The sequence below is a fragment of the Pristiophorus japonicus genome, unplaced genomic scaffold (genome assembly GCF_044704955.1).
Source record: "Pristiophorus japonicus isolate sPriJap1 unplaced genomic scaffold, sPriJap1.hap1 HAP1_SCAFFOLD_793, whole genome shotgun sequence".
Taxonomy (NCBI): Eukaryota; Metazoa; Chordata; class Chondrichthyes; family Pristiophoridae; genus Pristiophorus; species Pristiophorus japonicus.
In genome coordinates, this window is record NW_027254711.1 from 160,655 (window position 1) to 177,090 (window position 16,436).

Genomic DNA, 16,436 nt, shown 5'->3' on the forward strand with positions numbered 1-16,436 from the left:
AGGGGCGGGATAGGGGCAGCGGACTACAACTCCCGGCGTGCCCCGCGGGCTGGGTGGTGGCCAGAGAGGCGTGGTCTTGCTAGTCATGCACCGCCCTGAGGCTGAGCTACCGCCGGCGCGGGGGGGGGGGAGGGGTGTATTTTGTGGGTGTTGTAGTTCACCAGGCTCCACTCACAAGGGGCGGGATAGGGGCAGCGGACTACAACTCCCGGCATGCCCCGCCCGGGGGCGGGGGCGGGGGGGGGAGCGAGAACAAAGGGGCGTGGCCTGCCTAGTCAGAGCGTGAGGCTGAGCTGGGGCGGCCGGCCCGCCGCGGGGCACGCCGGGGGCTGTAGTCCGCGCGCTGACGTCACCGCGCGGCGGCGGGCGGGCGCCCGGGGGGGCCGGAAACTACAAATCCCAGCGGGCGCCGCGGCGGCGGGACGAAGAAGAAGACGAAGACGAAGACGACGGACGGCGAGAACGGCGGCGGTTGGAAGCGGCCGTACGGGCAGAGAGCTGTTACCTGCTGGAAAACGACGCCATGGCGGGCAAACCCAGGCAGCGCAACGCCGCCAACGCCGAGCGCAGCGCCGTGTCGGCCGGCGAGCGCATCCTGCGCGAGTGCCACTCGCTGTACGGCCACCCGGAGACCGGTGAGGAAGATGGCGGCGGCGGCTGGGCTGGGCAGGAGGAGAAGGGTAGCCCGCAAAACCAGGACCGGAGTCAGCCTTTTCCCCCGTCCGCTGACACAGGCTCGCTGCCCGGATCGGGAGCGCAGCCTGCCGCCGATTCCCCCGGCGCGCTGGCTGGCTCCCATGCTCCAGCCTCCCCTGGAAATCCAGCTCCGGGTTTTCCCATTCAGGACCTCATGTCCCCCAGTTGTAGCAAATGTGGGGGTTCACCCCTTCCCCCTCCACACAATGTTGGCACATGTGGGGGTTCACCCCAATGTTAGCACATGTGGGGGTTCATCCCCTCTCCACAATGTTAGCAAATGTGGGGGTTCGTCCCAATGTTAGCAAATGTGGGGGTTCATCCCCTCTCCACAATGTTAGCAAATGTGGGGGTTCACCCCACTGGTAGCAAATGTGGGGGTTCATCCCCTCTCCACAATGTTAGCAAATGTGCGGGTTCGTCACCTCCACAATGTTAGCAAATGTGGGGGTTCACCCCCAATGTTAGCAAATGTGCGGGGTCGTCACCTCTCCACAATGTCAGCAAATGTGGGGGTTCACCCCCAATGTTAGCAAATGTGCGGGGTCGTCACCTCTCCACAATGTCAGCAAATGTGGGAGTTCACCCCCAATGTTAGCAAATGTGGGGGTTCACCCCTCCCCACAATGTTAGCAAATATGGGGGTTCACTCCCTCCCCACAATGTTAGCAAATGTGGGGTTCCCCCCTCCACACAATGTTAGCAAATGTGGCCCCCCAGTTTTAGCAAATGCGAGGGTTCACCCCAATGTTAGCAAATGTGGGGGTTCATCCCCTCCCCACAATGTTAGCAAATGTGGGGTTCACCCCTTCCCCACACAATGTTAGCAAATGCGCCCCCCGGCTTTAGCAAACGTTGGGGTTCACCCCTCCCCCCACACACACACAATGTTAGCAAATGTGGGGTACCCCTCCCCACAATGTTAGCAAATGCGGGGTTCACCCCTTCCTCCTCCACACAATGTTAGCAAATGTGGGGGTTCACCCCTCCCCCACACAATGTTAGCAAATGTGCCCACCCCCCAGTTTTAGCAAATGTGGGGTTCACCCCTTTCCCCCCACACAATGTTAGCAAATGTGCCCCCCCCAGTTTTAGCAAATGTGGGGTTCACCCCTTCCCCCACACAATGTCAGCAAATGTGCCCCCCCCGGTTTTAGCAAACGTGGGGGTTCACCCCCACACAATGTTAGCAAATGTGGGGTTCCCCCTCCCCACAATGTTAGCAAATGTGGGGTTCTCCTCCCTAGTTTTAGCAAATGTGGGGTTCTCCCCCTAGTTTTAGCAAAGGTGGGTTTTTCCCCCTAGTTTTAGCAAATGTGGGGTTCTCCCCCCTAGTTTTAGCAAATGTGGCCTCCCAGTTTTAGCAAATGTGGGGTTCACTCCTTTCCCCCACACAATGTTAGCAAATGTGCCCCCCCCGGTTTTAGCAAACGTGGGGGTTCACCCCCACACAATGTTAGCAAATGTGGGGTTCCCCCTCCCCACAATGTTAGCAAATGTGGGGTTCTCCTCCCTAGTTTTGGCAAATGTGGGGTTCTCCCCCCTAGTTTTAGCAAAGGTGGGGTTCTCCCCCCTAGTTTTAGCAAATGTGGGGTTCTCCCCCCTAGTTTTAGCAAATGTGGGGTCCCCCTAGTTTTAGCAAATGTGGGGTCCCCCTAGTTTTAGCAAATGTGGGGTCCCCCCTAGTTTTAGCAAATGTGGGGTTCTCCCCCCCAGTTTTAGCAAATGTGGGGTCCCCCCTAGTTTTAGCAAAGGTGGGGTTCTCCCCCAGTATCAGCAAATGTGGGGTTCCCCCCCAATGTTAGCAAATGTGGGGTTCCCCCCCAGTTTTAGCAAATGTGGGGTTCCCCTTAGTTTTAGCAAATGTGGGGTGTCCCCTCCCCCCGGTATTAGCAGAGTCGGGGTGTCCCCTCCCCCCGGTATTAGCAGAGTCGGGGTGTCCCCTCCACCCGGTATTAGCAGAGTCGGGGTGTCCCCTCCCCCCGGTATTAGCAGAATCGGGGTGTCCCCTCCCCCCGGTATTAGCAAACATGTTCCCCCTTATTTTAGGAAATTCGAGGTTCCCACCATTTACAAGCAAACGTGTTCCCTCTGATTTTCGGGAATTTAGTGTTTCCCTCAGTAGAAATTTGGGGTCCCTCCAGTAATAGCAAACTTGCCCCCCCCACCCAATTTTAGTAAATTTGGGGTTCCCCTAAGTAGCACAAAACTTGGTTCCCCCCTAACTTCAGGAAATTTGGAGTTCCCCCCCAGTACTAGCAAACTTGGTGTGCACAACTTTAGGAAATTTAGGATTCCGCTAATTATTAGCAAACTTGGGACCCCTCCCCCAATTTTAGGTAACATAGGGTGTTCCCCTCCCACCCCAAAATATTAGAAAACTTAGCCCCCCTAATTTTAGTTCATTTAGAGTTCCTACCAGTATTAGCAAACTTGATGTGCCCTCCATATGTAGGAAACTTTATCCCCGAGGATTTGCAAAGTTGGTGTCCACAACTTTAGGAAATTTAGTGTACCCCCCAACATTAACAGACTTGGTCCCCACCAATTTTAAGTAACATGGGCTTCCCCCCCGCTCCCCCCTTCCAGGATGAGCAAACTTGGCGTCCCCACAATTTTTAAGGAACTTGGGGTTCTCCCCAGTATTCATCATAGGCAGTCACTTGAAATCGAGGAAGACTTGCTTCCACTCTAAAAGTGAGTCCTTCGGTGGCTGAACAGTCCAATACGGGAACCACAGTCCCTGTCGCAGGTGGGACAGACAGACGTTGAGGGAAGGGGAGGGTGGGACTGGTTTGCCGCACGCTCCTTCCGCTGCCTGCGCTTGGTTTCTGCACGCAATTGGCGACGAGACTCGAGGTGCTCAGCGCCCCCTCCTGGATGCACTTCCTCCACTTGGGGCGCACTGGTCTTTGGGCCCAGGGACTCCCAGGTGTCGATGGGGATGATGCATTTTATCAGGGAGGGTGGTCCCTTGTAACGTTTCCTCTGCCCGCCTTTGGCCCGTTTGCCCGTGAAGGAGTTCCGAGTAGAGCGCTCGCTTTGGGGAGTCTCGTGTCTGGGGGGGGACATGCGGACAATGTGGCCCTGCCCAGCGGAGCTGGTCGAGTGTGGGTCAGTGCTTCGATGCTGGGGATGTCGGGCCTGGTCGAGGACGCTAACGTTGGTGCGTCTGTCCTCCCGGGGGATTTGCAGGATCTTGCGGAGACAGCGTTGGTGGTAATGCTGTAGTGATACCCGCCCTCCTGGATGGCTCGGGGACGTGGCCCATATACGAGGGTTGGGGCGAAGACTCAGCCCTGTTTGACCCCGGTCCGGACGTGGATTGGGTCTGTAATGGATCCGTTGGTAAGGATCACGGCCTGCATGTCGTCGTGGAGCAGGCGGAGGATGGTGCCGAACTTTTGGGGGGCATCCGAAACGGAGGAGGACGGTCCATAGACCCTCGCGGTTGACAATGTCAAAGGTCGAAGAAGGCCATGTATAAGGGCTGGCTCTGCTCCCTGCACTTTTCCTGCAGCTGTCGTGCTGCAAAGATCATGTCCGTTGTGCCCCGGAGGGGACGAAATCCGCACTGTGACTCCGGGAGGAGTTCCTCGGCCACGGTTGAGGAGGACTCGAGCGACGAATTTCCCACTGGCTGATAGAAACATAGAAAATAGGTGCAGACGTAGGCCATTCGGCCCTTCGAGCCTGCTCCGCCATTCAATGAGTTCATGGCTGAACATGCAACTTCAGTACCCCATTCCTGCTTTCTCGCCATACCCCTTGATCCCCCGAGTAGTAAGGACTTCATCTCACTCCTTTTTGAATATATTTAGTGAATTGGCCTCAACCACTTTCTGTGGTAGAGAATTCCACAGGTTCACCACTCTCTGGGTGAAGAAGTCTCTCCTCATCTCGGTCCTAAATGGCTTACCCCTTATCCTTAGACTGTGACCCCTGGTTCTGGACTTCCCCAACATCGGGAACATTCTTCCTGCATCTAACCTGTCTAAACCCGTCAGAATTTTATGTGTTTCTACGAGATCCCCTCTCATTCTTCTGAACTCCAGTGAATACGAGCCCAGTTTTTCTTGATATGTCAGTCCCGCCATCCCGGGAATCAGTCTGGTGAACCTTCGCTGCACTCCCTCAATAGCAAGAATGTCCTTCCTCAGGTTAGGAGACCAAAACTGTACACAATACTCCAGGTGTGGCCTCACCAAGGCCCTGTACAAATCTCCCTGAACACAGGGAGATTCCTCTGTAGTTGCCGCAGTCGGACTTTTTTAAAGATGGTCACGATCACTGCATCTCTGAGGTCTCCTGGCATGCTCTCCTCCCTCCAGATTTAAGAGAGATGAGGTCGTGTCGCTGGAGATATACCACCAACGCTGTCTCCGCAAGATCCTGCAAATCCCCTGTATTCGCAAGCTTGGTGTCCCCACCCCCCATTTGAGGAAACTTGGGGTTCCCCCCCCGGAGTATTTAGCAATCTTGCCGCTTTCCCCAGGCCCCTCAGGCTGTTCCTCCCTCGGTGCTGGATTAAGAGCAATGTGGCAAGCTCTCCCCGCCCAAATTCAAACCAGATTCACCGGTCCAACCCGCTGCGCACGTCCAACACCTCCTGCTCCTCCGTCAGGCCAAATCTCACGCGCTTTGCAAACTCTCCCGCCATTAAAAGTCTCGCCTCCTCCCGACAGCACGATGGAGCGATACCTGGCATGCTTTCGGGGGTGGGGGGGGGAGGTAGTCTGCCCCTCCGACAGTGCGGCGCTCCCTCAGCTCTGCCCCTCCGACAGTGCGGCGCTCCCTCAGCTCTGCCCCTCCGACAGTGCGGTGCTCCCTCAGCTCTGCCCCTCCGACAGTGCGGCGCTCCCTCAGCTCTGCCCCTCCGACAGTGCGGCACTCCCTCAGCACCGCCCCTCCGACAGTGAGGCGCTCCCTCAGCACCGCCCCTCCGACAGTGCGGCGCTCCCTCAGTACTGCCCCTCCGACAGTGCGGCACTCCCTCAGTACTGCCCCTCCGACAGTGCGGCGCTCCCTCAGTACTGCCCCTCCGACAGTGCGGCGCTCCCTCAGTACTGCCCCTCCGACAGTGCGGCACTCCCTCAGTACCGCCCCTCCGACAGTGAGGCGCTCCCTCAGCACTGCCCCTCCGACAGTGCGGCACTCCCTCAGTACTGCCCCTCCGACAGTGCGGCACTCCCTCAGTACTGCCCCTCCGACAGTGCGGCACTCCCTCAGTACTGCCCCTCCGACAGTGCGGCGCTCCCTCAGTACTGCCCCTCCGACAGTGCGGCGCTCCCTCAGTACCGCCCCTCCGACAGTGCGGCACTCAGTACTGCCCCTCCGACAGTGCGGCACTCCCTCAGTACTGCCCCTCCGACAGTGCGGGGCTCCCTCAGTACTGCCCCTCCGACAGTGCGGCACTCCCTCAGTACTGCCCCTCCGACAGCGCAGTACGGCGCTCCCTCAGCTCTGCCCCTCCGACAGTGCGGCGCTCCCTCAGTACTGCCCCTCCGACAGTGTGGCGCTCCCTCAGTAGAGGGGACCTGATCAGTGGGCAGCGAGCGAGAGAGAAGGCTTTCCCTTCTCGCTCTGTGAGCCTCAGACCTCACGCTCTTGATGTCAGACGGCATACGGTGCCACAGCGACGTGTTGGCCAGATTCACGGCCGAGAACACCCTGTTAGCTTGGCGACGAGCTGTCGCCCACCCTGCTCTGCTCTGGATAGCTGCCCCATCCACCCAGTCCGGCTCGGCGCGCCCTGTTCTGGGAAGCCTGGGCCCAGGTAAGGGCCCCGGTCTTGTGTTCTGAGGTGCAGGAGTCATGAGCCCACAGTTCTGCTGGGCTTTGACCGACTCTACCGACACGGAGCGGATCATGTGCCTCGGGGGAGGGAGGGAGCCACTGACTGGAACACACGAATTAGAACATAAGAAATGGGAGCAGGAGTCGGCCATTCGGCCCCTCGAGCCTGCTCCGCCATTCAATGAGATCACGGCTGATCATCCACCTCAACTCCACTTTCCCGCTCGATCCCCATATCCCTCGATTTCCCCGAGAGTCCAAAAATCTATCGATCTCAGCCTTGAATATATTCAGAGACTGAGCCCCCACAGCCCTCTGGGGCAGAGAATTCCAAAGATTCACCCCCCTCTGAGTGAAGAAATTCCTCTCGGTCCCTGTGGGTGAGGGTCAGTGGGTTACTGAGGGAGACGGGAGCCTCTCGGTCCCTGTGGGTGCGGGTCAGTGGGTTACTGAGGGAGATGGGAGCCTCTCGGTCCCTGTGGGTGAGAGTCAGTGAGTTACTGAGGGAGACGGGAGCCTCTCGGTCCCTGTGGGTGAGGGTCAGTGGGTTACTGAGGGAGACGGGAGCCTCTCGGCCCATGTTGGTGAGGGTCAGTGGATTACTGAGGGAGACGGGAGCCTCTCGGTCCCTGTGGGTGAGGGTCAGTGGGTTACTGAGGGAGACGGGAGCCTCTCGGTCCCTGTGGGTGAGGGTCAGTGGGTTACTGAGGGTCAGTGGGTTACTGAGGGAGACGGGAGCCTCTCGGTCCCTGTGGGTGAGGGTCAGTGGGTTACTGAGGGAGACGGGAGCCTCTCGGTCCCTGTGGGTGAGGGTCAGTGGGTTACTGAGGGAGACGGGAGCCTCTCGGTCCCTGTGGGTGAGGGTCAGTGGGTTACTGAGGGAGACGGGAGCCTCTCGGTCCCTGTGGGTGAGGGTCGGTGGGTTACTGAGGGAGACGGGAGCCTCTCGGTCCCTGTGGGTGAGGTCAGTGGGTTACTGAGGGTGTCTGAGTGTGGAGTTGGGACCCAGTGACTGGGCGGGGATGGGACGATGTATCTATGTTCTGTGTGTTGACACACCCGTTGTGCCTCCCCAGGTCTGGTGAACATCGCCTCGAAGCTGGAACTTCAGTTGTTGCCACCGCGGAAAAAGATCAACGTCATGCTAATGGGGAACCATTCGGCCGGCAAGAGCTCCTTCATCAACTGGTAAACCCCAGGCAGAGGGCGCACTGTCGGAGGGGCAGTACTGAGGGAGTGCCGCACTGTCGGAGGGGCAGTACTGAGGGAGTGCCACACTGTCGGAGGGGCAGTACTGAGGGAGCCCCGCACTGTCGGAGGGGCGGTACTGAGGGAGTGCCGCACTGTCGGAGGGGCAGTACTGAGGGAGCCCCGCACTGTCGGAGGGGCAGTACTGAGGGAGCCCCGCACTGTCGGAGGGGCGGTACTGAGGGAGCCCCGCACTGTCGGAGGGGCAGTACTGAGGGTGTGCCACGCTGTCGGAGGGGCAGTACTGAGGGAGCGCCGCGCTGTCGGAGGGGCAGTACTGAGGGAGTGCCACACTGTCGGAGGGGCAGTACTGAGGGAGTGCCACACTGTCGGAGGGGCAGTACTGAGGGAGCGCCGCGTTGTTGGAGGGGCAGTACTGAGGGAGTGCCGCGTTGTTGGAGGGGCAGTACTGAGGGAGTGCCGCACTGTCGGAGGGGCGGTACTGAGGGAGCCCCGCACTGTCGGAGGGGCAGTACTGAGGGTGTGCCACACTGTCGGAGGGGCAGTACTGAGGGAGCGCCGCGTTGTTGGAGGGGCAGTACTGAGGGAGTGCCGCGTTGTTGGAGGGGCAGTACTGAGGGAGCGCCGCACTGTCGGTACTGAGGGAGTGCCGCACTGTCGGAGGGGCAGTACTGAGGGAGCGCCGCACTGTCGGAGGGGCAGTACTGAGGGAGCCCCGCGCTGTCGGAGGGGCAGTACTGAGGGAGCGCCGCACTGTCGGAGGGTCGGTACTGAGGGAGCGCCGCACTGTCGGAGGGTCGGTACTGAGGGAGCCCCGCGCTGTCGGAGGGGCAGTACTGAGGGAGCGCCGCACTGTCGGAGGGGCAGTACTGAGGGAGCGGCGCACTGTTGTGATTTACGCATCGTTGTAACGGAGCTGTGTGTCTCCCGCAGGTACGTGGAGGAACACATTCAGCGTACGGGGGTGGCCATCGAGACGCAGGGCTTCACCTTCGTGACAAGTGGCCGCAAGAGGGAGTCATTAACCGTGAGTGAACGCTGCGCGTGGCGGCTCATCCCAGAATGCACTGGTTCGAGGGGCTGAATAGGCCTCCTCCTGTTCCTGTGTAACAGGCTCGAAGGGCTGAATGGGCCTCCTCCTGTTCCTGTGTAACAGGCTCGAGGGGCTGAATGGGCCTCCTCCTGTTCCTGTGTAACAGGCTCGAGGGGCTGAATGGGCCTCCTCCTGTTCCTGTGTAACAGGCTCGAAGGGCTGAATGGGCCTCCTCCTGTTCCTAATGTAACAGGCTCGAGGGGCTGAATGGGCCTCCTCCTGTTCCTAATGTAACAGGCTCGAGGGGCTGAATGGGCCTCCTCCTGTTCCTGTGTAACAGGCTCGAGGGGCTGAATGGGCCTCCTCCTGTTCCTAATGTAACAGGCTTGAGGGGCTGAATGGGCCTCCTCCTGTTCCTAATGTAACAGACTCGAGGGGCTGAATGGGCCTCCTCCTGTTCCTAATGTAACAGGCTCGAGGGGCTGAATGGCCTCCTCCTGTTCCTAATGTAACAGGCTCGAGGGGCTGAATGGCCTCCTCCTGTTCCTAATGTAACAGGCTCGAGGGGCTGAATGGGCCTCCTCCTGTTCCTAATGTAATAGGCTCGAGGGGCTGAATGGGCATCCTCCTGTTCCTAATGTCACAGGCTCGAGGGGCTGAATGGGCCTTTTCCTGTTCCTGTGTAACAGGCTCGAGGGGCTGAATGGGCCTCCTCCTGTTCCTAATGTAACAGGCTTGAGGGGCTGAATGACCTCCTCCTGTTCCTAATGCAACAGGCTCGAGGGGCTGAGTGGGCCTCCTCCTGTTCCTGTGTAACAGACTCGAGGGGCTGAATGGGCCTCCTCCTGTTCCTAATGTAACAGGCTCGAGGGGCTGAGTGGGCCTCCTCCTGTTCCTAATGTAACAGGCTTGAGGGGCTGAATGACCTCCTCCTGTTCCTAATGTAACAGACTCGAGGGGCTGAATGGGCCTCCTCCTGTTCTAGTGTAACAGACTCGAGGGGCTGAATGGGCCTCCTCCTGTTCCTGTGTAACAGGCTCGAGGGGCTGAATGGGCCTCCTCCTGTTCCTGTGTAACAGGCTCGAGGGGCTGAATGGGCCTCCTCCTGTACCCTGTTTAGACACGGGACCGTATCACGAACTCAGGATGTACCAAAGAGGATGCACAGTGTCTCGTTGGAGGCCGTCAGGGTTCAGAGGCGGAGATAAAAGAAAAGACTTGCATTTATATAGCGCCTTTGATGACCACTGGACGTTTCGAAGCACCTTACAGCCAATGAAGTACTTTTGGAGTGTCGTCACTGTTGTCATGTGGGAAACGCGGCAGCCGATTTGCTAACAGCAAGCTCCCACACAGCAATGTGATAGTGACCCACATAATCTGTTACAGTGATGGTTGAGGGATAAATATTGGCCCCAGGACACCGGGGTAACTCCCCCCTGCACTTCTTTGAAATAGTACCATGGGATCTTTTACGTCCACCTGAGAGAGCAGACAGGGCCTCGGTTTAAGGTCTCCTATGAAAGACGGCACCTCCGACAGTGCAGCGCTCCCTCAGTACTGCACTGGGAGTGTCAGCCTAGATTTTTGTGCTCAGGTCTTCGAAGTTAGACTTGAACCCACAATCTTCTGACTCTGAGGCGGGAGTGCTGCCCACTGAGCCACAGGTGACACTACGCAGCGCTTTAACCGTAGGAAAACGTCCCAACGTGTGTCACTGGAACGTAAATCAGATCAACTCTGACACCAGACCACATAAGGAGATGTTAGGGACCGGTGACCCAAATCTTGCTCAAAGAGGTCTGTTTAAGGAGCGTCTTGAAGGAGGATAGAGATAGAGAGAGAGATAGAGAGAGAGATAGAGAGAGAGATAGAGAGAGAGATAGAGAGAGAGATAGAGAGAGAGATAGAGAGAGAGATAGAGAGAGAGATAGAGAGAGAGATAGAGAGAGAGATAGAGAGAGAGATAGAGAGAGAGATAGAGAGAGAGATAGAGAGAGAGATAGAGAGAGAGATAGAGAGAGAGATAGAGAGAGAGATAGAGAGAGAGATAGAGAGAGAGATAGAGAGAGAGATAGAGAGAGAGATAGAGAGAGAGATAGAGAGAGAGATAGAGAGAGAGATAGAGATAGAGATAGAGAGATAGAGAGATAGAGATAGAGATATAGAGATAGAGATAGAGAGATAGAGAGATAGAGATAGAGATAGAGATAGAGAGATAGAGATAGAGATAGAGATAGAGAGATAGAGATAGAGAGATAGAGATAGAGATAGAGATAGAGATAGAGATAGAGATAGAGAGATAGAGATAGAGATAGAGATAGAGAGATAGAGATAGAGATAGAGATAGAGAGATAGAGATAGAGATAGAGATAGAGATAGAGATAGAGATAGAGATAGAGATAGAGATAGAGATAGAGATAGAGATAGAGATAGAGATAGAGAGATAGAGAGATAGAGAGATAGAGAGATAGAGAGATAGAGAGAGATAGAGAGAGGTTTAGGGAGGGAGTTCCAGAGCTTGGGGCCCAGGCAGCTGAAGGCACGGCCACCGATGGTGGAGCGATGGGAATCGGGGTATGGGCAAGAGGGCAGAATTGGAGGAGCGCAGAGATCTCTGGGAGTGGGGGACGGGGGAGGAGGTTCGAGGGGCTGGAGGAGGTTACAGAGATAGGGAGGGGTGTAGGGGCTGGAGGAGGTTACAGAGATAGGGAGGGGTGTAGGGGCTGGAGGAGGTTACAGAGATAGGGAGGGGTGTAGGGGCTGGAGGAGGTTACAGAAATAGGGAGGGGTGTAGGGGCTGGAGGAGGTTACAGAAATAGGGAAGGGTGCAGGGGCTGGAGTTTACAGAGATAGGGAGGGGTGTAGGGGCTGGAGGAGGTTACAGAGAGAGGGAGGGGTGTAGGGGCTGGAGGAGGTTACAGAGAGAGGGAGGGGTGTAGGGGCTGGAGGAGGTTCGAGATAGGGAGTGGTGTAGGGGCTGGAGGGGGTTACAGACATAGGGAGGAGTGTAGGGGCTGGAGGAGGTTACAGGGATAGGGAGGGGTGTAGGGGCTGGAGGAGGTTACAGAAATAGGGAGGGGTGTAGGGGCTGGAGAAGGTTACAGAGATAGGGAGGTGTGTAGGGGCTGGAGGAGGTTACAGAAATAGGGAGGGGTGTAGGGGCTGGAGGAGGTTACAGAGATAGGGAGGGGTGTAGGGGCTAGAGGGGGTTACAGAGATAGGGAGGGGTGTAGGGGCTAGAGGGGGTTACAGAGATAGGGAGGGGTGTAGGGGCTAGAGGAGGTTACAGAGATAGGGAGGGGTGTAGGGGCTGGAGGAGGTTACAGAAATAGGGAGGGGTGAGGCCATTGAGGGATTTGAAAACGAGGATGAGAATTTTTAAAGTGAGGCGTTGCCGGACAGGAAACCAATGTAGGTCAGTGAGCACAGGGGGTGATGGGTGAGTGGGACTTGGTGTGAGTTAGGACACGGGGCAGTGAGCACAGGGGGTGATGGGTGAGTGGGACTGGGTGTGAGTTAAGACACGGGGTCAGTGAGCACAGGGGGTGATGGGTGAGCGGGACTCGGTGTGAGTTAGGACATGGGATCAGTGAGCACAGGGGGTGATGGGTGAGTGGGACTGGGTGTGAGTTAGGACACGGGGTCAGTGAGCACAGGGGGTGATGGGTGAGTGGGACAGGGTGTGAGTTAGGACACGGGGTCAGTGAGCACAGGGGGTGATGGGTGAGTGGGACTGGGTGTGAGTTAGGACACGGGGTCAGTGAGCAGTGGGTGATGGGTGAGTGGGACTGGGTGTGAGTTAGGACACGGGGTCAGTGAGCACAGGGGGTGATGGGTGAGAGGGACTGGGTGTGAGTTAGGACACGGGGTCAGTGAGCACAGGGGGTGATGGGTGAGTGGGACTGGGTGTGTGTTAGGACACGGTCAGTGAGCACAGGGGGTGATGGGTGAATGGGACTGGGTGTGAGTTAGGACACGGGGTCAGTGAGCACAGGGGGTGATGGGTGAGTGGGACTGGGTGTGAGTTAGGACACTGGGTCAGTGAGCACAGGGGGTGATGGGTGAGTGGGACTGGGTGTGAGTTAGGACACTGGGTCAGTGAGCACAGAGGGTGATGGGTGAATGGGACTGGGTGTGAGTTAGGACACGGGGTCAGTGAGCACAGGGGGTGATGGGTGAGTGGGACTGGGTGTGAGTTAGGACACGGGGTCAGTGAGCACAGGGGGTGATGGGTGAGTGGGACTGGGTGTGAGTTAGGACACGGGGTCAGTGAGCACAGGGGGTGATGGGTGAGTGGGACTGGGTGTGAGTTAGGACACGGGGTCAGTGAGCACAGGGGGTGATGGGTGAGTGGGACTGGGTGCGAGTTAGGACACGGGGTCAGTGAGCACAGGGGGTGATGGGTGAGTGGGACTGGGTGCGAGTTAGGACACGGGTTCAGTGAGCACAGGGGGGTGATGGGTGAGTGGGACTGGGTGTGAGTTAGGACACGGGGTTAGTGAGCACAGGGGGTGATGGGTGAGTGGGACTCGGTGTGAGTTAGGACACGGGGTTAGTGAGCACAGGGGGTGATGGGTGAGTGGGACTGGGTGTGAGTTAGGACACGGGGCAGCGAGCACAGGGGGTGATGGGTGAGTGGGACTCGGTGCGAGTTAGGACACGGGGGCAGCAGGAGTTTTGGATGAGCTGAACTTTCAGGAGGGTAGAATGTGGGAGGCGACGCAGGAGTGCGCTGGAGTGGTCCAGTCCGGAGGTAACACAGGCACGGACGAGGGTTTCGGCAGTCGATGAGCCACACGCTGCTGGCACTCCAAAGAGCGGGTTTCACGGTGTCAACCACGAGAACTCCAGGCCAATCCGATACCCCGTGATGGATGGCCCCCCCCTCTCCCCAGGCGGAGAGGGGGGTGGGTGAAACCGTCACCCCCTCAATCCGAGAACGACACGGCACAGGAGGGGGCTGTTCGGCCCATCATGCCCTGCGCCGGCTCTGTGAAAGAACAATCCAATCTGCCCCACTCCCTCCTGCCCTTTCCCCGTCGCTCTGCAAATATTTCCTGTTCAAGTATGTATTAAATTCCATTTTCAAAGTTATTGAACCTGCGTCGAACCTTTCGGGCAGCGCGTTCCTGATCAAGTTTACGTCGGGTAGAACGTAAATGTAAATTCTCCCTGTCTACCCTCTGATTCCTTTGCCGATCGTACCATCCCTGGGACCATTCTGGCCAAACTCTGCACCCTCTCCAAGGCCTTCATGTCCTTTCTAAAGTGCGGTGCCCAGAATTGGACACAATACTTCAGCTGGGACCGAACCCAGTGGTTTATAAATGTTCATCAATAACTCCCTTGCTTTTGGACTCAGTGCCTCCTGTTGCCTGGGACCCGAGCTCTGGAACTCCCTCGCTAAACCTCTCCGCCCCTCTCTCTCTCTCTCTCTCTCTCTTTCCTCTTTCGAGACGCTCCTTAAAACCTCCCTCTTTGTCCGAGCTTTTGGTCACCTGCGCTAATATCTCCTTGTGTGGCTCAGTGTCAAATTTTTATCTCACAATACTCCTGTGAAGCACCATGGGAAATTTCACTGCATTATGAACATAAGAATTAGGAGCAGGAGGAGGCCCATTCGGCCCCTCGAGCCTGCTCCGCCTTGCAATGAGATCACGGCTGATCTTTGACCTCAACTCCACTTTCCCGCCCGATCCCCGTATCCCTCGATTCCCTTAATATCCAACAATCTATCGATCCCAGCCTTGAATAGACTCAAGGACTGAGCCTCCATGGCCCTCTGGGGCAGAGAATTCCAAAGATTCACCCCCCTCTGAGTGAAGAAATTCTTCCGCATCTCAGTCCTCAATGGCCGGGCCCTTATCCTGAGACTGTGTGAGCCCTGGTTCTAGACTTCCCAGCCCCGGGGGGGGGGGGGAAACACCCTCCCTGTATCTACCCTGTCGAGCCCTGTGAGAATTGTGTGTGTTTCAATGAGATCACCTCTCATTCTTCTAAACTGTGGAGAATATCGGCCCAGTCTGCTCAATCTCTCCTCATAGGACAATCCCCCCATCCCAGGAATCAGTCTGGTGAACCATAACTAGCGCCTAGTCAAAGGCGCTTTATGAATACACATTATTATTGTTGCGAGAAAACAGCATCAGCAGGCGGGGTATAAGTAGGAGAGCCAGACACTGCAGGGAGCAGCACCAGCGGGCACAGGAGTGTGACTACTTCGAGAAAGGCAACTGGAGTGACGTCAGTGGGGCCCAGGCAGGCCCGCTGGAGTGGCATCTGAGCCCAGCTGGGGTAGGGGGTGATGGCTGAGAGTCGGGCCCTATCTCTGTAACCTCCTCCAGCCCCTACACCCCTCCCTATCTCGAACCTCCTCCAGCCCCTACACCCCTCCCTATCTCTGTAACCTCCTCCAGCCCCTACACACCTCCCTATCTCTGTAACCTCCTCCAGCCCCTACACCCCTCCCTATCTCTGTAACCTCCTCCAGCCCCTACACCCCTCCCTATCTCTGTAACCTCCTCCAGCCCCTACACCCCTCCCTATCTCTGTAACCTCCTCCAGCCCCTACACCCCTCCCTATCTCTAACCTCCTCAGCCCCTACACCCCTCCCTATCTCTAACCTCCTCCAGCCCCTACACCCCTCCCTATCTCTGTAACCTCCTCCAGCCCCTACACCCCTCCCTATCTCTGTAACCTCCTCCAGCCCCTACACACCTCCCTATCTCTGTAACCTCCTCCAGCCCCTACACCCCTCCCTATCTCTGTAACCTCCTCCAGCCCCTACACCCCTCCCTATCTCTGTAACCTCCTCCAGCCCCTACACCCCTCCCTATCTCTAACCTCCTCCAGCCCCTACACCCCCCCCGAGATGTCTGCGCTCCTCTAATTCTGCTCCCCTGACCATCCTTGATTATAATCGCTCCACCATCGGTGGCCGTGCCTTCTGTTGCCTGGGCCCCAAGCTCTGGAACTCCCTCCCTAAACCTCTCCGCCTCTCTACCTCTCTTTGCTCCTTCGAGAGGCTCCTTTTAAACCCACCTCTCTGACCCAGCTTTTGGTCACCTGCCCTAACTTCTTCTTATGCGGCTCGGTATCAATTTTGTTTGATATTCGCTCCTGTGAAGCGCCTCGAGACGTATCACCACACTAAAGGCGCTATGAAAATGCAAGTTGTTGCCAATGACGGGGTGGGGTTGCGAGAGTGTTTTGCCCACTGTGTTGTGACTTTGCTGTGTGTGTGTGTGTCTCTCTGTCTCAGGGCAACGCGACACTCCATCTCTACCCGCACTTCAAGGCCCTGCAGCAAATCGAAGGTAAGCGCCTGCTGTTGTCGCGACGCCTCTCGGGAGGGGAGGGCGTTGGGGGAAGGGGGCGAGGGAGGGGGGAGCGGCAAAGTCTGCGCTCCGAAACTAGGCCCCGGTTCCTCCCCCCTTCGCCCCCGTGTCCCTTCCTCGTCAGAGGAGGAGGGCGAAACTTCCCGGCGAGAGCGGCCTGCCTCCGATAACCCCTCCCTGTTCCCCCACCCCCAGTCTTTCCTCCGTCAAACCCGTCCCTGCTCCCTTCGCCTTCATAGCGAGAGGTTCGGTGAGCGGGCAAATGCTCGGCAGATGCAGTATAACGTGGATAAATGTGAGGTTATCCACTTTGGGGGGCAAAAACAGGAAGACAGAATATTATCTGAATGGCGGTAGATTA

At 57.3% G+C, this 16,436-nt stretch overlaps 1 protein-coding gene across 1 annotated transcript in view; it reads left to right on the plus strand.

The window, feature by feature from the left end:
• The first annotated feature begins 417 nt into the window (after positions 1-417).
• Positions 418-16,436, plus strand: part of LOC139257022 (EH domain-containing protein 4) — a 40,064-nt gene continuing 24,045 nt past the window's right edge. The window contains exons 1-4 of the mRNA XM_070874367.1: positions 418-635; positions 7,569-7,680; positions 8,635-8,728; positions 16,000-16,054. Of these exons, the coding sequence (XP_070730468.1) occupies positions 524-635; positions 7,569-7,680; positions 8,635-8,728; positions 16,000-16,054 (373 nt within the window). The 5' untranslated portion in view covers positions 418-523. The remainder of the gene's footprint in view (positions 636-7,568; positions 7,681-8,634; positions 8,729-15,999; positions 16,055-16,436) is intronic.